Raw genomic sequence first — 15115 nt, forward strand, 5'->3', positions numbered from 1 at the left:
GTCAGAAACAAGACCCTACTAGGTTGTAATTAACCAAGAAAGAGGAGGAAACATATTTCGACATGTAGTGAAAATTGGCACCAGTAGAAATTAAACAGAAATGTGGTGGGTTTACACGCCTGTACTCGTGGCGGGCATTTCCACCTTCATAGAATATGGTATGAGACATTATCACCAAATGAAAAATATATATATATATATATATATATATATATAGAGTATGAGATATGATTTCTTGGCAGCCAATATTCAGTAATCTAGTAATACAGGGTGTTTATGCAAATGTCTTGGGGTCTCAAGAAGCTTAATTCAGTCTCTGTTTTTCTTTTTGGGCAAATGAAAGTAGATATTTATTGCAAAGGACAATTACGTCAATCTAGGCCTTGATCCATCCTATCATCGTTGACTGCGGGGTTGGTCAAAGGAGACATAGGCCTTGTTTGGATTGCCGTTTGTGATGTGTGAAATTGAGGTTTGTGACTTATTTGGATATAATTGGTTGTTTGGATGGGCTTTTACACTAAGTGTTTAGCTCCAACGCTCAGCAAAGTGATTTCTGGACTGTTTGAAAATGCAATCTACCATTAGATTGCATCAAACGAGCATTTGAAATTTTCACGTGTCATATTTACCCCTCACATTTTCCCCTCAGTTTTCACTAACCTCTTCTCCTTCTTCAGTGTTCTTGTGCTGCACTCCCTCATAAATGAATCAAGCATTACATTCGACCGCCGTTCTCCCTCTCACTGTAGCTAGGTCTTCTTTGTTCTTTGCTCTTGTCGACTCTTCTCCATCTGTCGCTCTCATCAGCTTTTCTCCCTCTGTTGTTGTTGCCGCGGCACACATCAAAAACAGATATCCCTTTCTCTTCTTCCCTTCGGCCGCTCTTGTCCCTCCGTCACTATCGTTGACGCTTTGGGCCTTCTCACGGCCAGCACACTTGAAAAAGGGCTCCCTTTCTTCTTCTGTTGGCGTGGCAGGTAGTTCGTTTTGCCTGCATCACCACCCTTTATCCAATCCAAATTGGTGTTCTCCTCCCTTTCTTTTCTGTCGTCTGTGTGGCCTTCGGTCTTCCTGATTCTTCAACAGTGTTCAACTATGGTGTGCTTTGTAGTGCTGGAATATAGGTACGTAGTTAAATAACTAGATCTAGATCTCTGTTCTTTGATTGATCGGTTCCCCTTCTGGTTGTCTGATTTGTAGATCTGGTCCTTTGTAATGCTTGATTACCTAATGCTTGATCGATTATAGTGTTAGAATAGTTACCAAATGTAATGCTTGATTCTGTTATGGCTTTTAATTAACTGAAGGACATGGTTATATGGCTTCATTTCCTGCTTGTTAATGAATTACCGTTTGCATTCAATTTGTGCTGCATTATGGAGATGCCGGCAGTGTTAGATTTATTTGGGTTTGAAAATTCATATCTGTTGAAAATATGAAATTATTGGTACTTAATGCTCTAGAGGTGTCTTAAAATCTTTGCTAAATAGGTAGACATGGTTGAGGTTCCTCATTCATGTTTCATATATGCTGAGAACATTATTCCTCATTCATGTTTCATATGCTAGGAACATTATTCTTCCCATTCAGAGATTTCAAATTTTTTATATATTGATCAAGGATACTGAGGATGATGAGTGATATATCATAAATTCACTTTGCAGTGTAATTATATATTTTTCAATCTGAAACTATGACGTTGAGTTTTAATTTCTAAAATGTTCACTTTATTTACACAGATCTTGAAAGATAAGGAAGTTTAAAAACACTTAAAATAAATGTATTTCTTGGTATAAAAAAATATTTCTATCTTGTAAAATTAAAAAAATACGGTGAATATACTCTACGAATTAATCTAAATAGCTTTGATATGAATTTTATTTATGTGAATTTACTTTTGGTGATAAATTGATTAACATATATTCTTGTGATTAAATTTTGGCCTTTTAGTTTTTTCGATCGGCCTAATAACGTGGGCCTCATCTAACCATTGGGACGTGATATTTTGTTGTTTATACTATTTGATTCTAGACTAATTGTGGGTTTGATATATGCGTAATTTTAATGAGAACTATGAGTAACGATAAAAGCAAAGTATATTGGGATGTGAGCACCACAGGTGTCTTTCTCAAAGCATGTGTTGACCAAATTAATAGTGAACATTGTCAAGGATCTTCATTTTCAAAGCAAGGTTCGGATAATATTCATAAAGCATTTAAAGAAAAGACAGGCAGAGCATATGAAAAAAAAAAGGGGAGTTGAAAAACAGGTTAGATAACTTGAGAAAAGAGTGGAAGACATTTAAGTCACTAATTGCTAAGGAGATTGGTATAGGATGGGACCCTGAAAGGAACACAGTGGTTGGAGAGAAAAAAATGGATATGAATTAGCTTGTGTTAATTTATAGGTGGCATTATATTTTTGAAAGTGATTTAAATTTGGTTTACTATTGACTTTGTAAGAAAATTCAGTATATGAAAAGTTTAAGCACCATCGGTTGAAGTTTCGAGTTGAATTAGAAACCATATTCAAGGACGCTATAGCATTAGGAGAGGATATGTGGGTATCATCTTGAACCTAGCCTGAGCCACAGGGGGTTGGTCAGCCAAATGAGTACCAACCAACAATGGATTGGGAAAAAGGTTCACGCGATAGTGAAGACGGGTTTTTAAGTCTTGACATTGGATGTTGTGCAGTAGTTTCGGATGATTTGGACAGTATCAATTTAACTACAAATACATCGAACACTGCGCCCATTGTACCTAATGGTTTAGGAAGTCAAGAGAAGAGGAAGAGAGGTGAAGGGTTGGATAAGTGCAAGAAGCAAAAATGTCAACAAAAGAAAGTTCATGTTCCCATAAATTTCTTATCAATATGTTAGAGTTAGTATAAAATGTTATATTATGCTTTGTCGATTTTCTAATCTTAGTATTTTCAAATTTTCCTATGTGAAACCTTTTTTTATAAATAAATACTATATAATGTCAAGATTTCATGGTTTAATTTTGTTTTCAAAATAATATTATTTTAAATTATAAAAGGACATTTTAATCTTTCGATAACATTCAAAAATTCCTAATAAGGCTTATTGGCATAATTAAGAATTTATTAAAAATACAGGCCTTGATTTAAATTTTAATATTTTAAGAGGATTTAATTAGGATTTTCCCTATGTTTTTTTACCTTAATGTGTTTGGTGACTATGTGTGTTTAATGACTATGTTTAATATTGTTTGTTTAATGGTTATGTTAAAGTTTAATGACTATTTATATATTATCTTTTCTTTTCTTTTTTTGTGAAAGTATTATTCACATTTAGTATTTAACCACTCACATATTACATAATGCATGTCTGTTCAATGAAGGGTTGAGGCGAAGGTTGGGATGATGATTGGTTGCTTTCTATGAACACATAACACAATTATCAGAGTTAAATGTATTAATGGTCAGTATGTGACACCTTAATAGTTATGCAGAACTAGTGAACAAACATGTTATTTATGGGTAAAGAACTTTTGCATGGGCATGAAGGACGGTGTAAGGAGATGTTTTGAATGAAAATAGATACATTCCATTAGTTATGCTCTAAATTGATTGAACATGGGGTACAAAATTCTAAGTACATAGGTGTTTGTAAATCTGTTACCATATTCTTGAATACAATTAATCGTGGCCACTGTAATAGGATGATTCAAGAAAGGTTTCAGCGTTCAGGAGAAACTGTCAGTTAACATTTTCATAGAGTGTTTGATGCTTGCCTCAATTTATCTTGAGAAAATATCAAGCCGATTGATCCTGCATTCTCTTATTGTCACTTGAGAATAGCAAATGATCCATGATACTTCCTATTTTTTAAGGATGCAATTGAGCAATTGATGACACTCACATAAACTGTAAGGTTAGTTGAGTTAGGCAAGGCAAATATATTGGGAGGGAGGGATTTTCCAGTCAAAATGTCATGGGCTATATGTGATCGGGATATGTGCTTCACTTTCGTATTGGTAGACTGGGAAGGTAGTGCCCATGATACTCATGTATTTCATTCTGTTATTTCAACTCCATCCATGAATTTTCCTCATCCACCTAAAAGTATATTTATTTAAATTTCAAATCAATAATTTTTTAAATTCAACTTCAATTGTATTATTTTCACCTCAACATAATTAGGTCATGATTTCCTAGGCAAATATTATTTGGTTGATACTAGTTATCCATCACAAGTGTGATACCTTGGCCCGTATAGGCATGAGCGTTATCACTTTTAGATTTTAATCGTCAACTAGGATTTAGAAATGAGAATGAGACCTTCAATTATTATCATTTAAGTTTAAGATGCACTATTGAAAGGTTTGGAAGAATAGGTTTGCAATCTTAAGAGATATACCCAAATTCAAGTTTCAAACACAAGTCTGCATAGTTTGTGCAACAATAGCTGTTCATAATTTTATCAGGTAAAATTCTTCAACCGATAACCGCCTTATACAAGTTGAACATGAAAGTGTAATAGATGAAGACAATAATTATGCTCCTGATGAGACATCCTCATCAAGTTCAACATCTGCCGTATAAATGAATTGTATTCGTGACTCAATTAGAGACCAAATTATGCAAAGCTTATGATCTAATTAGTTATGTGATTTCATTTACTTTAATTAGAGGACAATTGAATTTTAATTTATATTCATGTTTGTTGATTATATATATTTAATTAATTATTTACAATGTGTTTCCAAATTTTTCTTGATAACAAATATTTTTATTTTATAATTTCACAAATAAACTATTTTTATTTTATCATAATAATTTTAGGTATTTTTTTTAACTATTGTCACATTAAAAACATATAATATCAAACACTACTATTTAATAAAGTTCATGTCTTTTTTTATCATTTTACAACTAAACTTATTTTTTCTATTAATCATCCAAATAACTTTTAACTTTTCCAACTGACTTTTTATAAGCACCTATTCAAACATAAATTGTATTATACTAACTGGTTTTTATTCTAACTTTAGTTTACAAAAGTCAGTTAAAATAGAAGTTAATTTTATCTCCACTAATCTAAATACACCCATAATCAATGCTCACGCGATAACCTAGCCGAAATATTGGGCGCTGCCCTTCCTTCCGTTTAAGGGATGGGGTGATTTGGGCCAAGGGAAGAAGGGCCCAATATTTTGAAGCTCAAAGAAAAATGCTTTATAAGAAGAAAATGTACTGTGAATACAGCTTTAAGCCAATAAAATATTTTGTGATGGCCAAAAAACGCTAGAAAGTTTTTTGACTATTGGGTCTTTTAGGTTTTTTTCCCCAAAAATTGTCGCCTACAAATATTTGAGTGAAAGTTATTTTTCTTTAAAGTATTAGCCTTTTATTTCCCAGTCCAAATTATACCTAGCATCTCTCCTATGGCATTAGGTATGAACCTAAGGAATAATGGAGCAGGGTCATGGCCCGGGCTAATTCTCAGCAATGCCTTTTTTAGCAGGAAATGAGAAATTGTCATTTCAAACAAGTTATCATTAAAAAATTAACTTTTTATGTCTATCCAAAGAGTTTGCATAGTCTGCGTGTGAAAATGAAGCGCCTGTTGCATTGGTGGTAGAAAAAATAGCTTGTTTTTAATTTAATTTTTAAAAAAGTTAGATTGGGTAAAAATTAGATTGGTTGATGTGATTTATATTTGGATTAGCTTTTGAAAAAGTTAGATTAGATGAAAGTAGAAGTTGTTTATGGATGATGATTGAATAAGTAAGTTTAGTTTGCAAAATTATTAAAATGGGTATGACTTTTATTCAGTGATAAAAAATGAAAAAGAATTATCAAGTTACATAATATAATAATGTTAAATTATTTTAGTAGGAAAAAGTTAAATTTAAATTTAATAAATAAAATTTATTTAAATTAAAAATTATTATGCAGTGAAGACAACATTCAATGGATGCCGCCTTTGGTTGCTTCAATACCCAATAAACATTGGCTTTCACTCCCTCCAAACAATGGCAAAACTCCTCTCTTCTTCCAGTTCGAAGGCTAAACACCATCAGTACAGCGGTCATTAATTTCTTCATCTCTCTAAACTCGTGCTTGCCGGTTCTTAGATATGTGTTCCCTGAGCTCATATCTAGTTGTCCTCCAGCTCCTCCCTTGTGTTCTGGTCGCCATGAAAAATCAAAAGATGAACTGTGCCTAACCAGTCTCGTCGGCCACCAGAAAAAGGTCTAGTCAGTGAACTCTCCCTCTCCCAGGATGATGAAGACGATGATCACTACTCCCAAAGTCACCTTAAAAGCATGATTTCATGAGTCATAAGCTGGAGGATCCTACTTCTTCAATTGGGCTTAAAAATCGCAGCTTTTGGTCATAAGTAAGATTGAACAAAAGCTGAACCAAACATCCCACTGAGAAGCCAATCGTGCTTATGCTTTCAAAAGCTACTTAACCAGTGCTCAAACGCTCATCCAAACGGAGCCGAAATTAGTGTGCAGAGCCCTGCTCAAGCCCACGCAGGCAGTAGATGTGGATTCCCATTGGATTCCTAAGGAAACGACGAGCTTCATGTTAAAAATTCATTAAACGGATAACTTTTTTTCATATTTGCCCGTACTAAAGACGATATTAAAAATATATTTTATATTTTTTTCTCATATATTTACTGTCTCTCTCTGCATTTATTAAATTAATAAGAATAAAATTGAAAAAACTCAGACTTATACTCTTCCAATTCTTAATATAGGACCCAATTCTTAAGTTGGTTTTGGTCTTAAATATAAGACTCATTTCTAATATTTATCAATTTTCTCTAAATTACCCCTATGGATACTCCATCAACCACAATCAAGTAGAAGAGAGAGGGGGTATTAAGAAAGATGATTATGGCATTTTAAGAAAAATGTATCACTTTTATTATAATTAACTAACTTACCTAACTTCCTTAATCTAATCAAATGGGTCTTATATTAAGGATCGGAGGAGTATTTAGGAATAAATTTTTTCTTACAAGTGATTTATAAATAGGAATGGAATGGTAGTGTTAACTTTTCAAGTATATCATCTTATTTTAAAAAAGCCTCTTGCATTATCCCTACTCTATATTTCTAGATATGGCACAAATAACATCCTCAATGAGCAACCCCCTGTGACAAATTTCCGAGATGTTGGTGAATTATTTGCGCAACACTACCCAGTAGTATTCCATTTCATCTTCTCGAAGTTAAATCCCGATTGTAGAAAGCGCGTGGAAGCTCACTACCCACTATTATCCCATATAAATTACCACTACAAGATATATTATTCACAGGAATAAGTACTAAATTGTTTCACTTCGTTTTATTCCTTCGGGCTTGTTTTGCTTTTCGGTGAGAAACGATGACTCGAAGGCCTTATTAACAGACACAAAAAAACTTCTTACAAAACATAGGTAACTCGTCGAACCCGGCCACGGGTTATTCCACACATCCATAATCTTCTATTTATTTGATGGATGCATAACTAGTGCTCAGTTGGGGAAAAAAAAACAGTATAAAGTGTAAACAAAAAACTACCGCAGAGAAAAAGAAAGAGCAGACACTACAAGAAGCTCTAAAAAGAAAAGAAAAGGATACCCTTACATGGTTCGCACCTGTGCTTATTAAGCATAAGAAACTAAAGAAACATCATAAAAACATAGAATTGAAGTCTTCTATATCCTATATCTGGATCCTTCTCCTGGTATTTAATACCTCTCAGCAGATTTCATGCTCCAAGCGTTGAGATTCTCTACTGCGATAGGCTCCGTGCCATTGTTGAACACAAACAAGTGAGCTTCATTCTGCACTGCCAGCTCAGGATAAACCCTAGATAGTATGTTTGTCTTCCCTCCTGCTCCAAAACTTTCCACCACAGAGTGATCAATCTGCCATATTCATACACAAAAATAACTTACTGTTAACCCTAACTCAGTACTAACATTCCAAAAGAAATGACAGAAAAATCTTCACATACCAGACTCCTAAGAGGAAGCTTCTTACTTGCCAAATCAACATCTACAAAGCCAGCAAATGATGGCTTGTACGCTGTCTTCTTCAAAGTGGAGCTGCTCGATCAGAAATTCAAAAACCAAAACCAGCCCGTTAATTACAAGAACCCTCTAAAACGAAGGTTTTTTTTCTTTTCTTTTCTTTTTTTTTAGTGTGATGACAAATTAAAGGAAGTGTTAATATAAATTTTTATCTTTTAAATTTATCTTCATTTTAGTTTTGGTTCCTTAAGTTTCAAATAATAAGTTTTAGTTCCTCAAGTTTCTTTTCATTTATAATATTGATTCTTATAATCTAATAAAAACTTAAACTATGTTGTCCCTTGAGATACTAAAGCTTATGGTTTAAAACTTAAGAGAGTAAAATCAAAATAAGAACAAATTTAAAGGAGTAAAAATTATATTAACTCTTAAAGAAATAACATACCTGCTCGCATCAGAGCACAAGAGAACCACGTGCTTGTCTGGGGCTTTGAAAATTCTGAAAAACACAGGAGAGAACTCCTCCAGGTTTTGTGAGGCCAACGTAAGAAGCCCAAATGGGCCAACACCACCTTGAACCTTTGAACCCTTTTGGGCACAAATATCCTGTGCATTCTTCCAGCTTGGATCAAATGGCTCCGCATTGTCCAAGCTTGTGAAAGAGAAGCTCGCTTCCACGTCAGCCTACACCATCCTCAGCAATTAGAAAAATAGGAACCTATGGTCAATGAACCTAAACCAACAATTTTCTTCCATATAGGATATATAATCAGACCTGAGCAGCAGTGATTCCTTTTACTTCAACGTGATCTCCCTTTTGAAGCATTTGATTGGTCATCGTAACTTGCTCCCCTCTTAGACTGTTTAACTCTTCAATGGGCCATTGCACCAATTGTCTTTTACTAGGATCGAGCCACAAGGTTCTTGGAATTGCCTGAAGAATGTTTACGTAGTTACATATATTTGCATATATATATATATATATATATATATCCTTCTACATGATGAAAGTGAATTGGAAACAGGTAAATTAAGTTACCTGAATTCCTGCCCATCCTTTTAAAACATCCTCTTTGGGAGTATCAGATTCGTTCGCCCAACCCCACAAGATCCTTCTGTTCTTGCTCGGATCGAAGAAGGACTTGGAAGCATAAAAGTTACCATAATCGTATCGAAGTCCACCCCAACCATCTTCTGAAGTGTTATCAGGGACATACTTGTCTGTGCTGGTGGAATATGTTCCAAGTGTGTAGTATTCATACCTAGTTAGGTCGAGACTGTTCTTCAACACATGCTTCACATTTTGTTCATCCATAGCTGACAGGTCCAATCCGCCTTGCCCCTCCAACAAAACCGGGTAGAAGTCGGGGCACTCCCACATACCCGTATTCGCTGAAGAATGGAGCGGGTGTTTGGCCTTGATCCATGTCAAAAAGTCCCTACTTCTATACAAGTAGGCCATCCCTCTGTGCTTCCTCTTACTGCCCACCACGATCCTCCAGTGGCCGTCTTTACTATACCAGGCGGTCGTTGGGTCGCGGAATGCGCTTCCATTCACGCCTTGCTCCGCCACCACAATAGGGTTATGGAGGTCCGGCTTGATCCATTTCCGGAGATACGGATCAGATACATTCTCCGGTACAGCATAGCATTGGACCTGGGTGTTCTTGTCATCAATGATTCCGGTGTAAAGGATCACGGGTCCTTTGCCCGGGACGACAGTGGCGGATCCGGACCAACATCCATATTTGTCCCAGGGTTTGGATGGGTAAATGGCGGGTTCAAGTGGGGTCCAATTGATGAGGTCCTTTGATACTGAGTGGGCCCACACTATGTTGCCCCACACGGCTCCCTTGGGGTTATACTGGTAGAAGAGATGGTACAGCCCTTGATAGTACATAGGCCCTGTGACATACAGCTAGGACAAGTTAAAGAACATTTTGAGACAACGATCATGGAAGTTGTTTGAAATTAAAGGCATCGATGGCTCACCATTTGGATCTGCTTCACATTAATTTGTGCACCACGCCAATTTGACGACGCCCCAAAAGGATTAGCAAGCCAAACAAATTAAGTAGTTAATCACCCATGACAAGTGTGTATATATATTCCAGGAAGAATGTGAAATTAATGTGTTTCAAAAGGATGTCAATTTCAGTACTTTTGCTTTTAGCCATTAAAAGGCAAGAGGATGATGATAACAGTTTAGTAAGCATGCTTTTTAACAATGTCTTAAGGGGGTGTTTGGATAGAAGCCAAACCATAGTTTCAGAAGTGCTTTTACGGATTACGAAGTAAATATGTGAAGAAGGTTACCTCGTTTTGCGGAAAAGTGATTCTCAAACCGTGGTTTTGGTTTTGCTAAACACCCCCTTAAAAAGTATAATGTTTCACATAAAACATATAATCACTAAAAAAGTCCAACAACATACGAGTGAACTGCTTATATGGGACTATGCTAATTTTTCCTTTGAAAAATTACACGAACCCTTCAGTTTTAAAGTTACATGAAATTAAGAACTCATCAGAATTCTATATATCTTTAACATGCGTGGCACATTTTTGTTTGCCTAAAAATATGCAGTACGGTATTTCATTATAATCATCAACGTCGACTCGCAGCAACTCTTGATTCCCATGATTAAGATGTAAATATACGATTGGAATAAATCAGACAGAAGTTATAGGGTTCATATATTTATAAACTGATTCCTGGCCAAAAAAAAAAAATTTATAAACAGATTATACAAAAAGCGAGGTCGAACGCCACGAGATTATTCGGTTACCGAAAAATTCTTCGCATTGCAAGATCGTACACGATCTTCGACTGTTTCCATTAGATTTCTCACTCCACCTCCCTTCCAATCAAACACATAAAAACATACACGCATCTCTCTCCTCCTAATAGATTTTGATCCTGGAGTTAACTTCCCCCTTTGGTTTCGTTCTTCACCCCATGTTAATGTTACGATACGCAGAGTGATTACAAATAACGATGCAGAACATAATAATAATAATAAAGAAAAGAAAACAATACTTCGCAAACAGAATAAAACTAAGGCCAAAAAAAGAAACACGTCATTTACGTGTTGAAAGAGACAAAAACTCAAAAACGGCTTAGTGAGAATAAGATCGAAGAAAGAAGATTACCGTTAATCCAATGTCTGGGAGGTTGAAAGTGATAGCCAGTTCTGTGAGTTTCCTGGACATTAAAAGGAGCAACAGATTGATAAGTTGGGAATACTCTATGAGAGGCTTCGACTCCTATCACACAAAGGAGGCTTAACAATAATATAAAAGCTGTGATATCCATTGTGAATCTCATTGTGTTATAGTAATCGTATTCACAACAAGAATGTTGGGAGTGATTGTGAGGGAAAGCGAGTGAGAAGAGGAGATGGAAGGTCACAGAATTTATAGAGACCATGAGGCGTGGCGCTATTGAAAATAAATATTGATATAGGACGGGCTTGGATTCGGGCGATTCTGTCGGGAAGCCAACTAGATCGTTTGATATGAATTTTAAATTTTAAATATTTATCCTAAAAATAGAACGTGATTAATGGATATCACCCCAATTCAAGGATTCGAGTAACGTTTTATTTATTTATTTATTTTTGTTATCCGTCAAAGAAAATATATGGAAAAAAAGAGGCAGAAATAATTTGTTTAAATAGCAAATAATCTTGTCACGAACCGAAATAATGAATATATGGATAATTCTTTTATTATCAGATTTTTTTTTTAAGAGGGGAAGATGACGGAAGAGGAAATTTAATCACATATATTCTAAACTTGTTTAATGCATGCATGAGATTTGAACGTGTCTTGTGCTAGTAAGATTGAAAAGTTTAATAATTATCCAAAAAATAAACAAAAGTTTAAAGAAATGACGTGTGTTGATAAGGATTTAATAATAATACTCAGTTGCTACTGATTAATAATCCTGGGAATTCCAATATTCGCGGCAGGGGAATGTAACGTGTTTTAATTATATTGAAAGTAAATAAAAGTAGTTTATTTTGAGGGGTGGTGTTTTTAAAATTATGCCTTTGATACGTGTGGTTTTTATTTAAATGAAAATAGTATGTTAAATATATAAATTTAAGTACTCAGAAACTCATTATGTGCATATACATGAAGATTCTTTTTTTTTTTTAATTTAACAGTATATTTACTATTTTTAATTTATAGATACACAACCGAAAAAAAAGTATTGCAGCAGATGTTCATCTAATTTTGAACAAATAAATTCAATCAGAATAAGTGAATGACTATAAAATTTTTTCTAAAATTATAACAATGCAGTTGTTAATTAAATGAATTCTAAGCATGCCAAACCAATTTGAAATTTTGAATGTTTGCGAACAAGTAATCAATAAAAACATAACTACATTAATCTAAAATATTTAATAATTTTTTTAAATTTACTAAAATAATTTGAATAGGACTAATCCAATTTTTCGATTAAGTCAGCATAACTTTTTTTTGTACCTAGTAATCATATAACTTGATATCAAGAAGTTAGAATATATATCAGTAATAATAGAAGTACAACCAGCTTTTGAATTCAGGGGGGCAATTTATTCCCTGAAAAAAACACAACATTAATTGATTGCATCACTAATTAAAAAGTGAGATTTGGTCCATAATGCAATAAATAAGTTTGACATGGTTCGATTAAGAGTTTGCATTAATTTTAATAAATTGAGATGACGATCAATAATGTAATAGTAGTTATGATGAATCATAATTAATTAATTTCAAACTTCTCAATTAAGAACTTGCCAAACGTATCTGAAAACTTCAATACAGGTAAAATCCAAATCTTTCTTTTCCCCCGCCAGAAGGTAAAATCCAAATCAATAAAAAGAAAAAACTATGTTTATTTCATATTATTTAAATTTTTGTTTTATTAAATAACTTATATAGCGTGTGGCGTGTGGGTCTAAATGTAATAATAAATTACTCGATTCTCTTTTTTTTTTTTTGCCAGAATAAACTACTCCTTTCGTTTCACATTCTCTCTCACAAAAATATTGATTTTAGGGAGAATTAGAGAGAGGGATCTATTGTGGATAATATTCATTCGAAAGGATTTTAAAAATTATAATTATTTAGAAAGACCAATCACTAAAATATAAATTTAAAAATACTATCTTGCTCCTAACTGAATCTCCTTTATTCTCTCTCACCATATCCTATTATTATATTATTTTTAAATGAAATAATGAAGAATTCAAACTGATCAAAATTACAAAGTTAGGAAGCAATTCTAATTAGTAAAATGAAATTAACAATCAACACTAATTAATTTATTTGTCTATCATTTTTTTAATTAACAAAACTCTTTTTTTTTTGCTTTTCATACTATTATTCTGTTTCATGCCTTATAATCCCAATTTAGGATTAAATTGAATCCTCTTAAATAATACAATTACAAATTTAAAAAAATATAATAATAAATAATGTATAACTTATTCATAACTTATAAAAATAAAAAAGTATTGTAGCAATTTTTTTTTAATGAATGTTACCACCTCATGTGTTCATATTGTGTGGTAAATGTTGGTATGTCATGTATATTTTTCTCAGATTTTGATATCATTGATCGTTAATATGATACAAGTTCAAGTCTTTTTATGTATGAAATTGAACACTGAGAATTTATTTTTAAAAAAAATATAGGGGGAAAAGATATAATAAACATTTAACCCAAATAAAAAGCTCTTTTATTCAATATTTAATATTTGGTGTTATTAGGTCAAATTTTTATCAAGTCTAAATAGAGATATCTCTTTCAATTTTATCTTTTATATTTATGTAGACTCAAATTTGAATTTTGGCACTCAAACTATTATAGTTACTTTTGTTATGATAAATACCGGTTGATATAATGACTTTTATATGCTATTTTTTATTTGAAACTTGTAATTTTATTAACCAATATGATTCAATTTATTTCTAAGGGCTGGGTTTATAAATTCATAATTAATGTCCTGAAATAAAATAAGAGTACCTTGCCAAAAAAAAAAGGTTATGAAATAAATAAATAAAAATGTGGTTGACTTTTATAACTTTGATAACTTCATCATTCAGAAAGCTTAAACAAAGTTTTATTGATTAAAAATGATGGAAAAATAAATTAATTAGTGTCGGTCATTAATTTAATTTGATTAATTACAATTGGTTTTGACTTTGTAATTCTAATTAGTTTGAATTAATATGAATAAGAAGTTATTATTTCATTTTAAAAAAGATAATTACAAGATATGGTGAGAGAGAATATAGGGGGTTTAGTTAGGGGCAAAACAATATTTCTAAATTTATATTTTGGTATTTGGTCCTTCTAAACAATTATAGTTTTTATGATCCTTTTCAATAAATATCATTCCCTCTCTCTAATTCTCCCTTGATTTTAATGTTTCACAATATTTATCAATTTCATATTTTAAGAAAATATTAATTTCTTGTTCTGTTTTTTGTTAATTTATGATTCTAACAATACATTAAACCATGGCTAATATTTGCTTTAAAAAATATTAATGATATTTTAAGAAACAATAGATTGGTTTTATAAAACCTGATCTTCATTTAATGATTTTTGGTTCTCTGCAAAAGCTTTTTTTTTTTTTTGTGACAAGTAAAGTGAAATGGAGACTAATGAATAAAGCTTACGCCATTTTGACACCCGTCCTTTTTAGAACTAAAGAGGGAGTGTTCATGTGGCCCAGTCCTACATGATAATTTGGGCAGTCTAGCCGCGCTAACACATAAATGCTAGCGAACTTATGTTTGTCTTCTTCTTGTTATTTTTTAGGTATATTTTATGTGATATATGATGGACACCGGACAATATTTTGGCATTTTATTGTTTTAATTTAATAAAATTTTAAATCAATTTTTCATTCAATATCATGTAAAAAAATTATTATTATCGAGCATCCAAATGTTTCAAAACATTTTACTTTTGATCCTAATGTTATTTTTCTAGAAATATTTTTCGAGCCAAAGTAGTTTTATTTTTTAATAAATGAAATTAATTTCTATTTCCTTTTAATTTTTTTAATCTTTTGTCAGATCGTTCTTAAGTCGTAACCATGCCGAACC

At 32.8% G+C, this 15115-nt stretch overlaps 1 protein-coding gene across 1 annotated transcript; it reads right to left on the reverse strand.

Annotated features, from left to right (window-relative positions):
• Positions 1-711: 711 nt before the first annotated feature.
• On the reverse strand, positions 712-11294 carry LOC114740831 (beta-fructofuranosidase, insoluble isoenzyme 1-like). Its single transcript, XM_028929078.1, has 8 exons — positions 11156-11294; positions 9998-10006; positions 9045-9910; positions 8781-8939; positions 8451-8689; positions 7990-8080; positions 7728-7900; positions 712-994 (listed from the first exon to the last, which is right to left on the reverse strand). Exons 3-8 carry the CDS (start codon positions 9903-9905, stop codon positions 712-714), a joined length of 1806 nt encoding a protein of 601 aa, XP_028784911.1. The 5' UTR covers positions 9906-9910; positions 9998-10006; positions 11156-11294.
• Between the last annotated feature and the right edge of the window lie 3821 nt (positions 11295-15115).

The sequence above is a fragment of the Neltuma alba genome, unplaced genomic scaffold, assembly GCF_004799145.2.
Source record: "Neltuma alba isolate B1F8T4 unplaced genomic scaffold, ASM479914v2 tig00003187_pilon, whole genome shotgun sequence".
Taxonomy (NCBI): domain Eukaryota; kingdom Viridiplantae; phylum Streptophyta; class Magnoliopsida; order Fabales; family Fabaceae; genus Neltuma; species Neltuma alba.

Coding starts and splice junctions, on each gene's coding strand:
- LOC114740831 (XM_028929078.1), bottom strand. CDS start 9,905: ATGTACTATCAAGGGCTGTACCATCTCTTCTACCAGTATAACCCCAAG. Junction 8,940..9,044: donor AAGGATGGGCAGGAATTCAG/GTAACTTAATTT, acceptor AACATTCTTCAG/GCAATTCCAAGAACCTTGTG. Junction 7,901..7,989: donor AGCTTCCTCTTAGGAGTCTG/GTATGTGAAGAT, acceptor TGAATATGGCAG/ATTGATCACTCTGTGGTGGA.